This window comes from Crocuta crocuta, unplaced genomic scaffold (assembly GCF_008692635.1).
Source record: "Crocuta crocuta isolate KB4526 unplaced genomic scaffold, BGI_CrCroc_1.0 scaffold53, whole genome shotgun sequence".
Classification (NCBI taxonomy): domain Eukaryota; kingdom Metazoa; phylum Chordata; class Mammalia; order Carnivora; family Hyaenidae; genus Crocuta; species Crocuta crocuta.
Genome location: NW_027529432.1, coordinates 2,780,745 through 2,799,860, shown reverse-complemented (window position 1 = coordinate 2,799,860; position 19,116 = coordinate 2,780,745). Strand labels below are relative to the sequence as shown.

At 50.1% G+C, this 19,116-nt stretch overlaps 2 protein-coding genes across 4 annotated transcripts; one reads left to right on the top strand and one right to left on the bottom strand.

The window, feature by feature from the left end:
- Positions 1-1,280: 1,280 nt before the first annotated feature.
- CFL1 (cofilin 1) lies at positions 1,281-4,416 on the top strand. The gene is made up of 4 exons (XM_077759807.1): positions 1,281-1,391; positions 3,090-3,397; positions 3,606-3,682; positions 3,894-4,416. The coding sequence occupies exons 1-4, from the start codon at positions 1,389-1,391 to the stop codon at positions 4,004-4,006; spliced, it is 501 nt and encodes a 166-aa protein (XP_077615933.1). The 5' UTR covers positions 1,281-1,388; the 3' UTR covers positions 4,007-4,416.
- A 1,103-nt stretch (positions 4,417-5,519) lies between these two features.
- On the bottom strand, positions 5,520-19,065 carry SNX32 (sorting nexin 32). Of its 3 annotated transcripts, none has more exons than XM_077759804.1 (13): positions 18,721-19,065; positions 9,678-9,785; positions 9,164-9,274; positions 8,895-9,016; positions 8,586-8,709; positions 8,321-8,425; positions 8,028-8,133; positions 7,782-7,857; positions 7,517-7,556; positions 6,675-6,761; positions 6,397-6,556; positions 6,231-6,316; positions 5,520-5,916 (listed from the first exon to the last, which is right to left on the bottom strand). In XM_077759804.1, exons 1-13 carry the CDS (start codon positions 18,754-18,756, stop codon positions 5,863-5,865), a joined length of 1,215 nt encoding a protein of 404 aa, XP_077615930.1. In that variant the 5' UTR covers positions 18,757-19,065; the 3' UTR covers positions 5,520-5,862. The 3 variants fall into 3 exon arrangements, with proteins under 3 accessions (XP_077615930.1, XP_077615931.1, XP_077615929.1); XM_077759805.1 differs by having other exon boundaries at positions 5,520-5,783; XM_077759803.1 differs by lacking the exon at positions 5,520-5,916 and having other exon boundaries at positions 5,986-6,316.
- Positions 19,066-19,116: the final 51 nt, after the last annotated feature.

The following is a 19,116-nucleotide window of genomic DNA, read 5'->3' as shown; positions in this document are numbered from 1 at the left end:
GAGCCTCCATCGGGCGTTCAGTTTGGCACCACCCCCTCTAGTCTCTTGTCCTAATAAGGGCATCTAGGGCATCCCGTGGCTAGGGGCGGGTGGGAGCGCGTCTCCAGGGTAACTTCGAAGTCTCTCTCCCCCTCCTCGTTGCTCTTGGAAACTCCCCGAGGCTTGAAAAAAGTGGAGCCAGCCTCCTTTCCTGGCAGGGTCGTTTACGGGGCTGGGGGTCGAGCGGCGGCCTCCACCTGGGGCTCCCGGCGATTCGGCTGGTGGGCGGTGCAGCGGGATGTCCCCGACTACAATAACCGGCATGCCCTGCGAGGGTCCCCACTCCCGGTCGGGAAGACCGGGCTTCCAATTCTTCATTTACATCCTTTATTCCGCTATTGAGATCTATGTCCTCGGTTCCCTTGTTTGCGACTCTTTATTGTCTTTCTGTAGAGGCTACGGCCATTGCCATTGTTCGAGGCCAACGAAAACTCCCGTCGTCTCTTTTTTTTTTCCTACTTTATGCCTAAACAAAGCCGTATCTTAATTTTCCCGGGTATTAAATTACCCGTAAGCCTGGCTATCGAACGAGATTGAAGTCTGGTTTAATATGTTTCCCCTTTTCACTGTCTAGTACACAATCTTTGAATTGAACTGATCGCACAAAACCATGCCCTTCTCCCTTTATTGTTTTGTGAATGTCAGACATCTTAAAAAAAAAAACACAGCTCTATTTTCAGACTTTCTTGTAGTCTTCCCTTAGTGGTTTTTTTTTCTCTTGTTCTAATTTTATCGAAGTTGCATATGGCCTTTTCTCCGTATGCGAGTGGCTTTGCACATGAAGGGTGCTCAATGAATTGTTTACTGGATTGAAGACGCCTTGTACTTCCTATTCTCCTTGCTCTAGGACTGGGTTCCAGGCCGACAGATAAGTTGCTTAAACTCAGAAAAGCAAAATACTAACTCAAAATTTTCAGACAAGGAAGTGTCAAGATGGATCTTAGGAAACAGTTTCGCTGCGGATAAAGAGCGTCGAGGTCGAGGACTCATTTTCGGGTCACATTACCTAACTCCGGGGCCCTTTGCTCAGCTGAGCGTTTCCTGGAAAATTGGACCAATGGGCGCGCTCTGCGTGCCATGGCCCCGCCCCTCTCGTCTGTCTCGGACTACGTCTCCCAGCATGCAATGTGGCGCTCGAAGGCCCGACGGCGAAAAAGACTCCGTTACCCAGCGAGCCCGAGAACGNGCCCGTGGGGAGGGCGCCGGAAGCCCGCCCCGCCCCTCATTGTGCGGCTCATACTAAACGGAAGGGGCCGGGAGAGGCCGCGTTCAGTCGGATCCCGGCAGCAGCTGCAGCGGCTCTCATCTTTTCTGACTCTCCTTGCTATCTCCCTTTCGCTTCCGGAAACATGGTGAGCAGCAGGCCATGGCGACTGAGGGGTGGTGGCTGCGAGTCGGTCTGCGCGCGGGGGGAGGGAATGGGGGAGCGACGTCGGCACCCCCTCCCCCAGCGCCCCGGGCGGGAGCCGAGGCAAGTCAGTTCACGGGGGCGCGCGTCCGACGGGAGCATGCGGCGTCGGAACTCGGCCCCGGGGGCGGCGAAGGAAAAGCGCGCGAGCGGTCTTGGCGCGCGCGCACCCCACCCAGGGCTGTTCCTGTCTCCGCGTCACCCTCCTTCGGCTGGCGAGTCTGTCTCGAGAGCAGGTGGCAGGGATGTCTGCACCCAGGAGGGGCGGGGGCGTTGGGCCAACGGGGATGCGAGGGCGTCGGGGTCCAGGCGCTGGCGCTTGGGATTAGGGGCTTGCAGCGCGCGACACGGAGCCGCGGGTTTGCACCGGGGAGATCACAGTTCTGGTCGGAAGCGAGGGAGCCCACAAAGCGACCAGGGTTCTGTGCTCCGTACATCCGGCAAAAGCTGGAACGGCGCTGTCCGCTGGCGCGTGCGCACAAGCTCACGCCTCGCCGCTGGGCCCGAAGCCCTGGACCAGCGGGGCCTTCGGCTCTCCCGGATGGGGCCTGAGGGTGGAGCCGAGTTTAGGGAAGTGACCCAGGCGGGCACCGCCCGGAAACCACCCCGCCTGCCCCTTGTTCGGCCTCAGGGCTACGAGAACTGAAGTTCGTGTAATTTGCCCGGGCGTCGGCCGGCAGCGGCCGGGGCTGATACGCCGGTCGGTAAAAGCCATTCCTGGGGCTGAGGCCTCCGGACAGTTTTTCTCTCCCGGCCGGGCCCTGGAGAGCGCTTTTCTCCGCCTTCTCCGGAAGCGGCAGAGTCACGTGGCCGGCTTCCTCTGCAGTTCCGGGAGCGGGGGGCACGGCCGATTTCACTGTAGACAGTAGCCCCTCTCCTACTTTGGGTGCTCCCCAACATGACTCAAAGACGTTTAAGGAGCTTTCGAGGTCCGTGGGCACTTGGGTTTGGCCGGCTAACTCCAATCAGCGACATTGGGGTCTTGCATTTTTCCGGGAGGACGGTGCGGTTATGGGATAGGGCCTTAATGAGGGGTTGTGGTTCTTGCTTCGATTGAAGAAGACCCCAGCAAAGAGGATGCTTTGTGTAAAGACTGCATTGAGTAATTCTGATGGACTTCATGAGAGCTATCGAGCTCATTGGTGTTTCACGTAGCATTGTGGTTCTCCTTGCAGAAGAGAGGGCTAACTATGGTATGGGTGCTTGGGTCCCCTTTCCCTATCTGTGCAGTTTTGAGTCAACACTTTTATCCAGAGACTGAGACAGAGTACTTTATGAAAGGAGTCAGTGGCCTGTGGGTTCTTTTAATTCTGGGCTCACATCAAAGCCAAGGTTCTGCTGTTCACATGTCTTCAGTTTCTAGGCTGTAAGATGGTGGGGAGGGGAGGGGAGGAATGCAGTTGAATTCCACGGTTAGAGGTCTCTTCTGTGGTTGCCATTCTGGGGTTGTGTCCTGTCTGGTTCTTTGAGAAGAACTTGGGTGGGAAAAATCGTGACGTTTGTCTTGGGAAGGAGAACGATGATCTCAGGTTGAGGATTACATTTGTTGGCATCTAGACAGATCTCCTAAGATTGCAAAGGAGACTTCCTAGGGAGTCCCAGAGATTTTTCCTTTGTAAAGTATATGTGGCTCGTCCCCCAGGCCTCTGGTGTGGCGGTCTCTGATGGCGTCATCAAAGTGTTCAATGACATGAAGGTTCGTAAGTCCTCGACGCCAGAGGAGGTGAAGAAGCGCAAGAAGGCGGTACTCTTCTGCCTCAGCGAGGACAAGAAGAACATCATCCTGGAGGAGGGCAAGGAGATCCTGGTGGGGGACGTGGGCCAGACTGTAGACGACCCCTATGCCACCTTTGTCAAGATGCTGCCAGACAAGGACTGCCGCTACGCTCTCTATGATGCCACCTACGAGACCAAGGAGAGCAAGAAGGAGGACCTGGTGTTTATCTTCTGGTGAGACGCCCCCCCCTTCTTTCTCAGGACAGAGCCTCTGTGGCTCCTGGTTAACTCAGGTGTGGGGGGGGGAGGGGGAGGAACTTGATAAAAGCTTGAACTCTGAGGACTAGCTCAGGGTTCTTGAGGTCCTCTCCCACTTGAGGACACTCAGCTAGACTTGAAGAGGGAACTTTGTTGCATGTTCTTGGACTCTGTTTCCCTCCAGGGCACCTGAATGTGCACCTCTTAAGAGTAAAATGATTTATGCCAGCTCCAAGGACGCCATCAAGAAGAAGCTGACGGGTAAGGGCCAGCATTGGTGCCATGTGCCTCTTCACTCAGGCTTTGGCTGCAGGGTGGGGTGAATGGCATAGTATACGAGATACCCCCCCCCTTCTCTGCCTGCTGCGAGGTAACCGGGTTCCTTCCATCTGTTCTGATTGGCTCCTTCCCAGCCCCGACTTCCCCTCCCCCAGTGCTTCCTGCTCACAGATGCTCGCCTTCTTCCTCACAGGGATCAAGCACGAATTACAAGCAAACTGCTACGAGGAGGTCAAGGACCGCTGCACCCTGGCAGAGAAACTGGGGGGCAGTGCCGTCATCTCCCTGGAGGGCAAGCCTTTGTGAGCCCCCTCCAGCCCCCTGCCTGGAGCATCTGGCAGCCCCTGACCCGCCCGTGGGGGTTGCAGGCTGCCCCCTTCCTGCCAGACCGGAGGGGCTGGGGGGTATCCCAGCAGGGGGAGGGCAGTCCCTTCACCCCAGTTGCCAAACAGCCCCCTCCCCCCCCTGGACCTTCCTCCTCCCTCCATCCCTGACGGTTCTGGCCTTCCCAAACTGCTTTTGATCTTCTGATTCCTCTTGGGTTGAAGCAGACCAAGTTCCCCCCAGGCACCCCAGTTTGGGGGGGGCCTGTATTTTTTTTAACGATCCCCCAATTCCCTACCTGTTCCTCCCTTTTCCCGTGCTGCCAACTTCTAACCGCAATAGTGACTCTGTGCTTGTCTGTTTAGTTCTGTGTATAAATGGAATGTTGTGGAGATGACCCCTCCTTGCGCCGCCTGGTTCCCCTCCCCTTTGCCCCTGGTCTTGGCCACTCATGGAGGCAGGACCAGTAAGGGACCTTCAATTAAAAAACAAAAAAACAAAAAAAAAAACCACACACACAACAATAAAAAGGCTCACTAATGGGATGTTTGTTTCAGGGTTGGGCCCCCAGGGACCTTGCCGGGGGAGGCGTGCTGAGATGATGAGCGCAGCATCTCTCCTGTACCGAGTCTCCACTCACCCCTTGCTTGCTGGACCCCAGCGACTAGCAGAGCCTCCCTCTGACACTCGTAGGTGATGCCACAGTTAGTGCCAAACTGGCTGTTAAGGAGGTAGCTGAGCCAGGGTGTACCTGCTGCCAGGTGCAGGAGCCCCATGGGCAGAAGGGCTTCATGCCTGAGCTCTTAATGCTTGTAGCCTTGACCCAGGTGGGCTCCGCTCATTGCAGCCTGTTCCCTGGCTCCCCGCTCCGTTCTGCCTAAGGGAGGCTGTGAAATTGAAAGTCACAGATTGCCTCTCTAGCTGTTCAGTCTGCCTGCAAGTTTTTCTTTGGTTTTTCTCTGCCACTTTCACGGATGGCTGACTCATCTCTGAGGGCTGGGCACAGTGGCTGCTGTGAGTCAGAAGCCAAGTTAAGCCTTTGGCCCTCTGCAGATGTGGCTGAAGTCCAGGGTGGGGCCAAGCCAGGTGCAGCCCGGGACTTCAGACCCAAGTGTCTTGCGTCCCACCTCCCTGTGTTTAACCAAGAGGGTGTTGGCTGCGGCCCTGAGCCTTTTGCCGACACATTGCTGCAGGCCCGCTCGCCAGCCTGTACTTTGGGTTTTCACCTGCCTGGGAGGTAAAGGTACTTAGAAGTCATACCCTGTAAGGGTGTGGGTGCAGGATTACAGTTCCCGACCCCAGTCTCCTGAACTGGAGGGGAAAAAACGCTCCTGGTGTTAAAGCTGGTCCCTTAGTTTCTTGGAGCTTGCCAAGAGGGAAGCAGGAAGGGCTGGTTCCCTTTGACGACACTGCAGGGGGCTACCCAGGGCCGGGTGTCCACAGTGCCCCAGTAAAGGTGGGCCCTGGAGCGGTGGGAAATGAGGACAAACAGGCCTTGTAGCAAGAACCAGGTTCTTTATTTGTGAACAGGTTGGGGACAAAGGAACTCCAGGTGGGGGAGGACAGGGTGCTTGGGGGCTGCCCCTCAGGAGAGAAGGGAGGTCCAGGTCCCTGGCCTCCCCAAAGTTGGGGTTCTGCTTACCTGTGGCCAAGTATTGTAGCCATGCTGCCCTAGCTTCCCCCTGCAGGACCTGATACCTTTGGGTGGGAATGGGCCTTGGGCTTGCCCTGGGAGGTCATGGGGCCTGGCTAGTGGTCACTGTGGAGGTGGCGGGGAGGGGAGGGGGGAGAAATGTGGACTCTTGCACTAAAAAGCCCCGGAGCAGGCTCTGGCTGCTCTAAGGCTCCCCCTTGAGTGCGACAAGGGTGTTCCGGAGGAGGAGGGTGCTGGCCTGCATGGGAGAGAGGTCCTTGATGGTCCCCCACCCCTGCCTCCCTGCCCCCTCCTTCAGGGTGCTGTTCTAACCCCTACACCTGTAACTCCTGTCCCCTCCTCAGCAACAACAGTTGCCATTAATGGAGGGCTTACTACCCATCATAAGAGGAGGGGTCCTGGTCCAAGATGAAACCTGACCCTGAACCTCAACCCGGGCTGCTCAAGGTCCACCTCTCCCTTAACACGTGCTTGCAAGCGCTTGGTGAGAATCTACAGGTCTGGGAGTGGACGGCGGAGACAACAAGAGGGCACGGGGGCCGGAGGGCTCACCTTGGCATGTTTGAGCTCCAGCTCTGCCAGCTCGATGAGGTTCTTGCGGAAGGAGGACACGCGGCGAGACTTGAAATCCATGAGCTCTGGAGAGGAGGGAGGGGAAGTGGGGACCCTGGGCGGGTAGGCTGCCCAGTGGCAGGGGCTTGGGGGCCGTGGGGTTTACCCTGCTTGGCTGAGTCAGAGAGGCGTTCGAAGCGTTGGCAGCACAGCTGCTGGTGGCTCTCGGCGGTCCGCACCTCCCGGTTCCTGGTGCGCGCCCTGTCCAGTGCCTTGTTGGCGTTCTCGTAGTCGGCCAGTGCCCGCAGACGCCGGTACAGCAGGTCCTGGGGCCGCCAGGGGCTCAGGATCACTGGTGTCCGCGGCCTCCCCTGCCTGCCCACCCCCGTTGCTCCAGCCTTGCTGTCCTCCAACCCCGAGGTTCCCTCCGGGGCCACGTCTCACCTTGGCTGCCTGTGAGTCCCGCATGTAGTATCGCAGCATGTCTGACAGCTTGAGGTCCTCGTCAGAGGCCACTCGGCCTTCCAGCTTCTGAATCAGGAAGTTTGGAGGCTGGGGAGGGAGCTTGCAGAGGGGCAGCTAAAGGCTGGGGTGCTGCTGCTCATCTAAACAGCCAAAAGTCACTTGATAACCCCGCTAGGTCAGACCCTGATCTTCATGGGAGCAGGCCACGGAAAACCACTGAGGATTGGCATCTGGTCTGGATCCTGGAGCTTGAGTAGGAATTAGACAACAGCCAAAGGCGCTGCAGGTGTGCAAGCCTAGTGTGTGTTCATGAGTTTAGTGGGGGCACTTGGATGGCGGGGGTCGGGTCCCAAAAGGCATAAAGTGCAAGCTAAGGACTTTGGGCTTTGTATTTTGGGCACTTTCTGGAAGAGGCAAGGTCACTGAAGGGCCTTGAGCAGGGAAGAGATGTGATCCAGAGACATTTTAGAAAGACTGGCACGCTGCAGTGATCTTGGAGAAGTTAGGGAAGTGAGTGTCTGGGGCAGGATGTTGGCAATGCAGTGCAGCCTCCAGGAGGCACGTGGCACACCCTTGTAAATGGCTTGGCAAGCCTGGTCCCCACCCCCTCCCGTAACACCACCCACATGCACTTGAGGCTGGATCCCCATCCCCACTCTACCTCATTAGGGCTTAACTGACAGTGGGTCCAGGGTACCACTGGGTCCAAGTTATCACTGAACATTCCAAAATGACCCTGGGGCTTTTTTCCTCTTTCAGGACTTTCTCGTCCCTTGCAAAGGATTATTGGGTGGCCTTCCGATACAGAAGGCAGTACTCACCCTTAGTCGTTCAAAGAGCTCTGCCAATTTGAGGAAGCTCCTAGGAGGCAGTGGGGAAGAGTTAGGGCAGAGATCTTGAGGGGGTGTTCCCTAAAGCCTCCTTGCCCTTGGCACTCGCTCTTGGGGAAATCTCCCTCACTTCTCCCAAATCCCAGCAGGAACTGCACCTCCCACCTACAGGCCATAGTAGGTTTCCACAGCGACCCCTCGCGGGCAGACACAGAATTACAGGCATAGGGCAGGAGGGGTAAAAGGGAGTCCTCACGTCTTTAGCTGGTTGACTTCCTGTGTTCCTAGACTGCTCAGTGCGGCAGAGATCGGGATATAATCATCTGCCAGGCCTGTTGGTGAATAGCCCTCCATCAGAGCCCCTTGGTCTGCACATCAAGCCCCACCCCTGGTGTTTATGGTCATAGGCACGGGGCATTTCCTGATATCTTCTCTCCCTGCCCGGAGTAGGAATGCCGGGGAGAGGGGGCAGAGATCCCAGGGCCCCTTGGGCCCTGCGTACACTTGTGGGAGTGCATGACACGGTCTGCCCGCAGGCAGGCATCCCGGATCCGGGTGTGGTACTCCAGCAGGAATGTCCTCTCATGCTCAAAGAAGTCATCCACCTCCTAAGGGAGCCAGACAGAAGCCACTTATGCTGAGTCAGTAGGAGCATGGCACCCATGGACACGCAGGGGTAGCACATGCCCCTCCCCCCCCACCCAGTGCCTTCCCTCCCACAGCCACCCTCGCCTCAATCTTTGCTGTGGACTTGAGGCCCTGGGTTGAACCCGCAGAGGGGGCCCCAAGGGTCACCTTGAGCCCTGACATGCTGGTGATGAGGGCTTCGTCTGCAGACTTCACGATATTCCTCAGAAATCCCCCAAGGAGCTCCTTCCTGTTCTTTCCCCGGACACTGAGCTGAGGCAGGCATGGGGAGAGTATGATGTTGGGGTGGGGGCATCTGCACTTCCCACCCCAGGCACAGGCCACTTGTGGAGCTGATGAGATGGAGCCTTGAGGCCACGGAGCATCGTGCCCCCCCCCCCAAGGGCGACCCCAGTGCTCTGGCTCAGCTCACATCCTGGCCGTATTCCAAAAAGACAAAGAAGTTGTGGTCTCGACGCAGGGTGGGGTGGGCTGCCAGGCGCTGCAGAAAGACCTCATGCATTGCAACCGTCTTCTTAAAGATTGCCAGGTACTCCCTGCAGAAAATGGCAGGAAGCTCAAGGCCCTCCTGGACTCTGATCATCCTGCCTCCTTCCCCTCGGAAGCCCTGGAGTCAGAGGTCAGGCTCTCTAAGTATCCACAGGTGATGAAATCCTAGGACTCTCTGGAAGGGGGTGGGCCTGGGGCTTCATCAGAGACAAGGAAAGGAGGTAACACTCACGCCTCCAGCTCCTGCTTCATTTTGGCAAACTCCTCCCGCGTGATGGAGCTGTCCCCCTCACCCAACTTCTGCAGCTTTTCCCTCGAAGCCTCAAAGTCTGGCCTTGGAGGGGCTGGGGGGATCTGCTCAAAGGAGGGACAGAGCTGGGAGGCTCTCTCGTTGCTGAGAAGGCCATCCCCCAGCACGGGGGAGTGTGGCCCAGTCTTCTATCCCCAGCCAAGCACCCAGGCCCGCCCCACACAGCCCCCGCCCGCCCTGCCCCTCCTCACGATGAGGCCGGCGTACTCCTCGTTTTCCACGTAAGCGTCATGTAGCCAGATGAATTCCTCATGCTGCCGCACGACGGAGAACTCCGTTTGGGCGAAGTGAGGGAGGCAGCTCTGGAGGCCGAGAAGCCGGTCTGAGGTGTCCCTCCTCCCCTCCCAAACCCGCACCCATCAAGCATCCTGGGCACCCACCTTTGGGCTTCCCCAATCCCACCCCCGAGGTGGGGCCCAAGGTGGGCCTTGGTGGCTCAGGCGTCCATGATATCACTTAGGATGATGGGCAGGGGGTGGTTAGGACTTGTGGCCAGAGGCAAAAGGCCAATTGGAGACTAGACAAGATGCTCGCTTTCTCAGAGTGGCAGCGGGCAAGAGCCAAGTTGAGGACCAGGGCCCAAAGTCTATGTTGGCATCTGCCTCCCACGCCCTGGTCAAGGCTGGGGGCAGCGGGCTCCTCAGGCTCCTGAAGCCTCCGGAGGCAGGCATCTGAACTGCCCTCTTACTCCCTTGGCAGCCTCACCTTGGTTTGAACAGTGAACTTCACCTTGTCCCGCTCGCTCACTGCATCAGAGATCTCCACCTGTAAGGAGCTGTCTCCCTGTGGGTCCACTGGTACGGAGGAGGGCTCCTGGGGAGGGGAGGTTTCAGACATGACTGACCACGGCCCCTTACCAGCATCCTCACCGCTGACTTCAGGGCCTCCCGCAAAGCCCACCTCAGCAGCATTGCTTTGCCAATGCCCTGGGGTCACCAGCTACCCCTAGAGGGATCCTGAAAAGTCACTGCTCAGGGCTTTACAATTACTACAACACTTTCCCACACTTCCATCCTCAGAAGCAACCAGAATACTCCTCATTCTATAGATAGGAAAGCAGACCACTGGGGAGGTAAAACAACTTGTCTGAAATCACACACACAGCTGCAAAGTGGCAGGACCAGATGTGAACCCCGTTTCTCAGTTCCAGACCCCAAATACTTTCTTAGCTACCAGCTTGCCTCTTCCCCAGCTGGTTACTTCAGGTACCCTTCCACCAGGGCCTAAAGTCAGTTAGATAAGATGTTCTCACCCCTTTTGCGGGGTTCCTGAGACCATGCACCACTTTTAGTCCCAAGAGGCAGTGGCTTGTGGGCAAAGCGTGTGCATTTCTCTAAGTGAAAAGATCTGTGAGGCACCAAACTACTAGTTCATTTTTGCATTGAGCGTTACAACACACATTTATTGAACACCTACTATGTCTATGCCACTGTGCCAAGTGAAGGGTTAAAAGGCCATTCCACCTTCGAGAATTGCTCACCAGTATATACGTAAACCGGCACCTCCCCACCTCTCGCATCCAGGGGCCTCACTCTCTCTTCTCACAGGCTTTGGCCTATGTTTGACACACACTATGGACGACTCTTCTGACTTCTATCACCATAGATTACATTTACCTGGCCTTAAATGTCACAGAAATGAAGTAGACACCATTGTTTCGTGTTCCTTCATGAGCTCTATCTATGTTGTTGAGTGCAGCAGTAATTCTCTTCCATTGCTGTGTGGTATTCCGTATGAATGTATCATAGTTTATTTATCTATTCTACTGTTGGTAGCCGTTTAGATTATTTCAAGATTGGCCTATTATGAATGAGGCTTCCACGAACAGTCTTGCATGTGTCTTTTGAGGAACCTAAGTACTCATTTCTGTTGGGTATGAGAAGTGTTTGCTCACAGGGTAGGCATGTGTTTAAGTGCTTTCATAGATACTGCCAGGTTTTCGAAGTGATCGTACAAATTTATACTCCTGCCAGCACTGCACAAAAGTTCCAGTTACACAGCACCCCTGCCAGTACTTAGAGTTGTTAGTGCTTTTTATGTTAGCTATACTGGTCAAGGTAGGATAATTGTGCGTCGTGGCTTTAATTTGTATTCCCTGATGAGAAATGATGTTGAACATCGTTTTATGTACCTATCGGCCATTTGGATATCTTTTGTAAAGTGCCTTTTCAAGTCTTTTGCTCCTCCTCTACCCTCCTCTTTTAATAATCAGATTGTCTTTATTATTGTTGTTGTTAATTTGTAGGAACTCTATACACAAGCCCTTTGTCAGTTACATGTGTTGCCCGTATCTCCTATTCTTTGGTTTCCTTTTTACTCTCTTAATGACTTACAATTCTACAAGCTCCAATATGTCAGTCTTCTCTTTTATGATTAAGGGTTTTTGTGTACTCTTGAAGAGACTTTTGCCTACCCCCAAGTCATAAAGATATTCTTTTTCTTCTTCTAGAAGTTAATAGTTGTAGCTTTTACATTTATGTCTATGATCCACTTTCAATTCATCTTGTATACAGTGTAAGGTATGGGTTGTGATTCATTTTTGCCATATAAATAGCCAGTCATTTTAGCACTATTTGTTAAAAAAAAAAAAAAAAGACTANTATGTGGAAACTAATTTGACAATAAACTATTTGTAAAAAAATAAAAAAATAAATAAAAAATAAATTAAAAAAAGACTATTTTTTTAAGGTTTATTAATTTACGTAATCTCTACACCCAACATGGGGTTCGGCCTCATGACCCGGAGATCAAGAGCCCCATCCTCTTCTGCCAGCCAGGTGCTCTAAAAAGATTCTTCTGAGTATTGATTTGCTTTGGTGCACATCTTTTTTTTTTTTTTTTAATGTTTTATTCATTTCTAGGAGAGAGAGAGAGACAGTGTGAGCAGGGGAGGGTCAGAGAGAGAGGAAGACACAGACTCTGAAACAGGCTCCAGGCTCTGAGCTGGCAGTCAGCACAGAGCCCGACGCGGGGCTTGAACCCACGAACCGTGAGATCATGGCCTAAGCGAAAGTCGGACGCTTAACCGACTAAGCCACCCAGGCGCCCCTGCTTTGGTGCACATCTTGGTAGAAAATTAATGGGCTTCACAAGTGTTATCAGTTGTGTACTCTCTATTCTGTTCCACTGATCTTCATGTCTGTACTTTTGATAATAGCACACTGTCCTCATTACTGTAATTGACAAACTTGAAATCAAACAGATTTTACTTTGCTCTTTTTAAAAATCACGTTGGCTGTTATAGCTCTTCACATTTCTGTATAAATTGTAGAGTCAGCTTTGTGAATTTTCACCCAAAAAACCTGCTAGGATTTTGATTGAGATTAAATTGAATCTATAGATCAATTTGGGAAGGATATACATTTTTACAATTTTGCTTCTTCTAATCCATCAACATGAAATATCTTTCCAATTACTTAGGTCTTCTAAAATTTTTCTCAGTAATGGTTTGTAGGGTTCTCTGTAAAGGTTTTCCACATTTTTTGTTAGAGTAATTCCTAGGTATTTTATGATTTATTATTATTATTTTTTAAAAATGTTTATTTATTTTTGAGAGACAGAAACACAGAGCACGAACAGGGGAGGGGAAGAGGGAGAGGGAGACACAGGATCTGAGGCAGCCTCCAGGCTCTGGGCTGTCAGCACAGAGCCCAACATGGGGCTTGAACCCAAGAACCGTGAGATCATGACCTGAGCCGAAGTTAGAGGCTTAACTGACTGAGCCACCCAGGTGCCCACTGATTTTTTTTTTTTTACTATTGTTGCTATTTTAAATAACATAAAAATTATTTTTCATTTCCTAATTATTTATTGCTAGTATGTAGAAACACACAAATGATTTTTATATACTTACTTTGTGTCCAAGAACCTTGCTAAATTTACATACTACCTTTAGAATAGCTTGTAGATTATTTTGGATTTCATCCCTATACAATCCTATGATATAAAATAGTGACAGTTTTAGTTTTTCCTTTCCAACCTTTATACCTTTTATTTCTTTTTCTTGCCTTATTGCGTTTGCTAGAACTTCTAGTACAGGCAGAAGTGGTGACATGGTGAAAAAGGAAATCCTTGCCTTGTTTCTGATCTCAGAGGGAATGCATTCAACTTGTAAGCCTGAAGATGTTTTTAGATACCCTATCAGATCAGGGAGACTCCCTTCTATGCCTAGTTTTGGTAAGAGTGGTTTTTTTAAAATCAATGTTACCTCCCTTTATCGAGACATCATATGGTTTCTCCTGTTATTCTGTATATGTGCTGAATTTCACTGATTAATTTTCAATTATTAAACCACCCAACATTCCTGGAATAAGGCCTTCATCATGAAGTAGTCTGTTTTTATATATTGCCTATTCAACTTGATAATATTTTGTTCGTCATTTTTCCATTTATGTCCACAAGAGATATTAACCTGTATTTTTCCTTTCTTTTAATGTTTTTGACAGTTTTTTTGTGTGTGGTAAAATATACATAACACAAAAGATTCATTTTAATCATCTGTAAACAGTTTGTTGGTATTAAGTATATTCATAGTGTGGTACAACCGTCATCATCACCCATCTCCTCTCGACGGGTTTTTGTATCAAGGTTATGTTGTTTTCCTAAAATAAGTTGGAATTGTGCTTTCTCTTTCTGTTTTTGGAATAATTTATACGAGAATGGTATTAGTTTTTTTTTAATGCTTCAAAGAATTCACATGTGACATTAAATGTGCTTAGAGAGGTATTTTTGAAAACTTAAATTACAGATTTACTTCCTATAATAGACATAGGACTATTCAGATTTTCTTAATGTTTATAATTTTTGAAGGAGAGTGAGTGCAAGTGGGGGAGGGGCAGAGAGAGAGGGAGACACAGAATCCGAAGCAAGCTCCAGGCTCTGAGCTGTCAGCACAGAGCCCACCATGGGGCTCGAACTCAGGAATGAGATAATGACCTGAGCCAAAGTCAGATGCTTAACTGACTGAGCCACCCAGGCACCCCCTGGACTATTCAGATTTTCTTAATGTTTATAATTTTTGAAGGAGAGTGAGTGCAAGTGGGGGAGGGGCAGAGAGAGAGGGAGACACAGAATCCGAAGCAAGCTCCAGGCTCTGAGCTGTCAGCACAGAGCCCGATGCGGGGCTCGAACCCACGAACCGCAAGATCATGACCTAAGCGAAAGTCGGACGCTTAACTGACTAAGCCACCCAGGCGCCTCATGAGATTTTGATTTTTTGTTTCAGGTTTGGTAAGTTGCATTTTTCAAGTCGTTTGTCCATTTTATCTAAATTCTCTCATTTGTTGGTATAAACTTTTTCTTAAAAACTCATTATCTTTTTAATGTCTGAAATATCTCTTTCAATGTGCACTTAATCACTCTTGGTTTTGGTAATTAATATTTTCTCCATTCCTTCCTCTCGGTCTCTCTCCTGCTCTCTATCAGTGTTGCTAGAAGTTTATCATTTTTTAAGTTTATTTATTTATTTTGAGAGAGAGGGAGAGAGAGAGTGGGATTTGATCTCATAAACCATTAGATCATGACTGAGCCAAAATCAAGGGTCAGACGCTTCACCAACTGAGCCACACAGGCGCCCCAGAAGTTTATCATTTAAAAAAAAAAAAGTTTATTTATTTATTTTGTGTGTGTGTGAGAGAGAGAGAGAGCATTAGTAGGGGAGGGGCAGAGACAGAGAGGGAGAGAGAGAGAGAATCCCAAGTAGGCTCTGCACTGTCAGTGTGGAGCCTGAGGTGGGGCTCAAACTCACAATTTGTGAGATCATGACCTGAGCCAAAACCAAGAATTGGACGCTTAACTGACTGAGCTACCAGGTGCCCCTGGTAGTTTGTCAATTTTTACTGGTATTTTCAAAAAACTATTTTTGGCATTATTGAGTTTCTATGTTTATATATTTATCTTCTATTAATTGATTTCTGTTCTTTATTATTTCCTTCCTTTTTCTTTCTTGGGTTTTAATTGCTCTGCTGTTTCTAGTTTCTTAAGATTGAAATTTAGATCATTGACTTCTCCACCTTTATTCTGTTCTAAAATATGCATTTGGAGGTATAAATTTCCCCCTGGATACTGCTTTAGCTGCATCTCATGAGTTTTGATATATCATATTTTCAAAGTCATTTCTTTAAAAGGCTAATTTTAATTATAATTTCTTCTTTGACCTATGAATTATTTAGAAGCATGGTACTTACTTTCCAAATATTTTGGAATCTTTTTGATTCCTTAATCCTACTGGACAGAGATCTCATTATGTATGATTTCAATGTTTCATAACTTGTTGATACTTGCTTTATAGCCCAACATATGATGTATTTTGGTAAATGTTTCAAGTGCACTTGAAAATAATGCGTTTTCTGCAATTATTGGGTACAGAGCTCTACGTAAACCAATTAGATCAAATAGATTAATCATGGTATTTTAAATCTTCAAAATCCTTACAGATTTTTTGTTGTTGTTGTTCTAACACTTGAGAGAGTTGTGTTAAATCTCTAACTGTAATTATGGGTTTGTCTATTTCTCCTTTTAATTCTATAATCTTTTACTTTGCATATTTTAAAACGATATTATTAGTTGCATATAAATTTAGGACTGTTTTATCTTCCTGTTGACTTGACTCCTTAATCACTATAAAATGTCCCTCTTGGGGTGCCTGGGTGGCTTAGTTGGTTAAGCGTCCGACTTTCACTTAGGTCATGATCTCACGGTTCGTGGGTTCGAGCCCCGCGTCGTGCTCTGTGCTGACCGCCAGCTCGGAGCCTGGAGCCTGTTTCAGTCTGTGACTCCCTCTCTTTCTGACCCTCCCCTGCTCACGCTGTCTCTCTCTCTGTCTCCTAGAAATAAATAAACATTAAAAAAAAAATGTCCCTCTTTATTTCTAGTAATACTTGTCTTACAATCTACTTTGTCTGAAATTAACTAACATAGCCATGCCAGCATTCTTTTGGTTAGCGCTCTTTTTGTGTCCTTATAAAGTATGTCCTTTTTAACAGAATATAGTTGTCTTAAAAAAGTCCAGTCTGGGGTGGTTGGGTAGCTCAGTCAGTTTAGCATCTGATTCTTGGTTTCGGCTCAGGTTATGATCACAGGGTTGTGGGATCAAGCCCCGCATTGAGCTCTGTAATGAACATGGAGCCTGCTTGGGATTCTCTCTCTCTCTCTCTCCCTCCCTGCTCCTCTCCCCCACTCATGCTCTATTAATAAATAAATAACTTAAAAATGTTTATTATTTTGAGAGAGACAGACAGACTGAATGTGAGTGGGGGAGGGGCAGAGAGAAATGGAGATACAGAATCCAAAGGAGGCTCCAGGCACAGGGCCTGACATGGGGCTCAAACCCACAGACGTTAAGATTATGACTTGAGCTGGGGCGCCTGGGTGGCTTAGTCGGTTAAGCGTCCGACTTTCGCTTGGGTCATGATCTCGCGGTTTGTGGGTTCGAGCCCCGTGTCGGGCTCTGTGCTGACTGCCAGCTTGGAGCCTGGAGCCTGTTTCAGTCTGTGACTCCCTCTCTCTCTGACCCTCCCCTGCTGACGCTGTCTCTCTCTCCTAGAAATAAATAAAAACATTTAAAAAAAATTAAAAAAAAAAAGATTATGACTTGAGCTGATGTTGGCTGCTTAACCAACTGAGCCACCCCAATAGGCACCCCAATAAATAAATGAACAAATTAATGAATGAATGAATAAATAAATATCCAATCTGAAAAAAATCCAATATGAATTTTTTAAGTTTATTTTTGAGAGAGAGAGAAGGGGCGAGGGGCAAGAGAGAGGGAGAGAGAGAATCCCAAGCAGACTCTGCACTGTCAGCACAGAGCCCAATGTGGGGCTTGATCCCACAATGCTGAAATCATTATCTGAGCTGAAAATAAAGTCAGATGCTTAACCCACTGAGCCATCCAGGTGCCTCTGATTTTTTTTTTTAATGTTTTATTTATTTCTGAGAGAGAGAAAGACAGCGTGAACAGGGGAGGGTCAGAGAGAGAGGGAGACACAGAATCTGAAGCAGGCTCCAGGCTCTGAGCTAGCTGTCAGCACAGAGCCCAACACTGGGCTTGAGTCTACGAACTATCAGATCATGACCTGAGCCGAAGTCAGACGCCCAACCGACTGAGCCACACAGGCGCCCCTTTGAATGTTTTTTTTTAAAAATAACCTGGGGCACCTGGGTGGATCAGGCGGTTAAAATCCACCTTGGGCTCAGGTCATGATCTGATAGTTCGTAGACTCAAGCCCAGTGTTGGGCTCTGTGCTGACAGCTCAGAGACCGGAGCCTGCTTCAGATCCTATATCTCCCTCTCTCTTTGCCCCTCCCCCGCTCACACTCTGTCTCTCTCTCTCTGTCTCTCTCTCTCTCTCAAAAATAAATAAACATAAAGTAATCTTACACCCAAGGTGGGGTGCAAACTCACAACCCCAAGATCGAGAGTCGCATGTTCTACAAACTAAGCCAGCCAGGCACCCTCATGAATATGTTTTTAATTGAGTGTTTGGTCTACTGCTAATTATTGTAATTACTGATATAGGCTATTAACTTGCCATCTTGCCTTTTTTTTTTTCCTTTGGCTCATCTATTTTTTGTTCCTTTATTCTTTTTTTCTTGACTTCTGTTAGATTAAGCAAGTATTTTTGTGTTATTTCAGTTTTGTTTCTATTATACTTTTATTTACATCTTCATTTAGTATTCTTTACATCTCTATATAAAAGAGAATCTCAGAGAAGGCAATGCTTACTCTAGTGGACATGATCTAATAGTGGGCTTTCAGAGAGCCTGGCACCTACAAAGTTTGGGGATGCAGCCATCAGTTTGATAGCCCAGCACACATCCCATATGATAAGAGATATAACAAAAACAGTAATAATAGCTAACACTTATAACTTGAGCTTCCTATATGCCAGGCACTGATCTAAGCATCTTACATATATTAATTAATCATGAATATGAACACAGATAAACACTGAAACACATATTTTCTCCTCCATGCTTTGTGTCTCTCGGGCCCTCTCACCCCTCCAAACTCCGGTTGAACCGCACTCCTCACTTCCTGGCTTCTCCCACATCCCCAGGGCAAGCTCCTTTGTCCCACCACAATCCCCCCAACACACAATCTGGCTCGTTGGTACAGTGGGTCCCTAAGCCCTCTATATTCCCCCCTGCTGTCTTAGTATCTCTGTTCTAACCTGTATTGTTTGGTAACTGCTTGAGGGAGAGGGGACTTCAAGGATGGACCACAGCTACTCCATCCGCATCCTCAGCCACAGCCCACTATGCACATACCTCCAGCTCTCAAAAGTGTGCACCCTATGCGCCCAAGGCTGCTCAATAACTATTTGTTGACTGAAATCAAGCGAAGAGTGAAGAATTAATGATCCTATATTATATGAACACAGGTACAAAAGTGAAGCCGTTGGTGTTGCACCAGATTCCTTCCTTGGCAAAGAAGTGTACTCCATCCCCTTCTCAATCCCTAACAGGGATTCCTTCCTCCTCTGGGCCATGAAGCCAGAACCTGGGGAGGGAGGGGAGGAGTGAGTGGCAGTGCCGGCCCCTTTCCATCTGTCAGGGGAAGGTAAACCCTGTCTCCTTTGGCCCCGTGCAGGTGTCACAGAGGCGCCCCACCCCCTTGCTCAGGTCTATCCTCGAGCTCACGCGCGCGCGCGCACACACGCACACACGCCCCACTCCCTGATTGGGCACCACTGGGTACCACGGAGTGAGGCGGAGGCTGGGAGGGGGGTTGCATTTTTCTCTTTACCTTGTTCTCCTTCCCAGGCTCTTGACGCCCCTCCATCACCCTCCTTGGCTGCAGCGCCCAAGCGCTCCGCGGCCGGCCACTGCCCGCGCGCTCCCGCAGTTTCCGTCCCCGACGGCTCGCCCGTGGCACGGGACCCTATCAGCTGACCGAGACACGTTCCCCGCCCTGCCAGGAGTCACCTGGCGTCAGGCGTGGTTCCCACCCGTCCCTTAGCAGCCGCGCCTTTTGATTGGGCAGCAGGTTCAACCGTGAGCGGCATCATTGGCCGCAACGCCTGTGGCTCCTGTGCTTGGCCCCAGCTTTTAAGGGGGGCAGCGCGGAACCGAGAGGGCCGGGAATCGGCGACAACGTGGGGGCCGGGGTCGGGGGTTCTGGGGTTGCAGAGGCCTGGTGCCA

Coding starts and splice junctions, on each gene's coding strand:
- CFL1 (XM_077759807.1), top strand. Junction 3,398..3,605: donor GACCTGGTGTTTATCTTCTG/GTGAGACGCCCC, acceptor GTTTCCCTCCAG/GGCACCTGAATGTGCACCTC. Junction 3,683..3,893: donor CATCAAGAAGAAGCTGACGG/GTAAGGGCCAGC, acceptor TCTTCCTCACAG/GGATCAAGCACGAATTACAA.
- SNX32 (XM_077759803.1), bottom strand. CDS start 18,756: ATGGAGGGGCGTCAAGAGCCTGGGAAGGAGAACAAG. Junction 6,762..7,516: donor AGCTCTTTGAACGACTAAGG/GTGAGTACTGCC, acceptor TTCCTGATTCAG/AAGCTGGAAGGCCGAGTGGC. Junction 6,557..6,674: donor GGGACTCACAGGCAGCCAAG/GTGAGACGTGGC, acceptor TGGCGGCCCCAG/GACCTGCTGTACCGGCGTCT.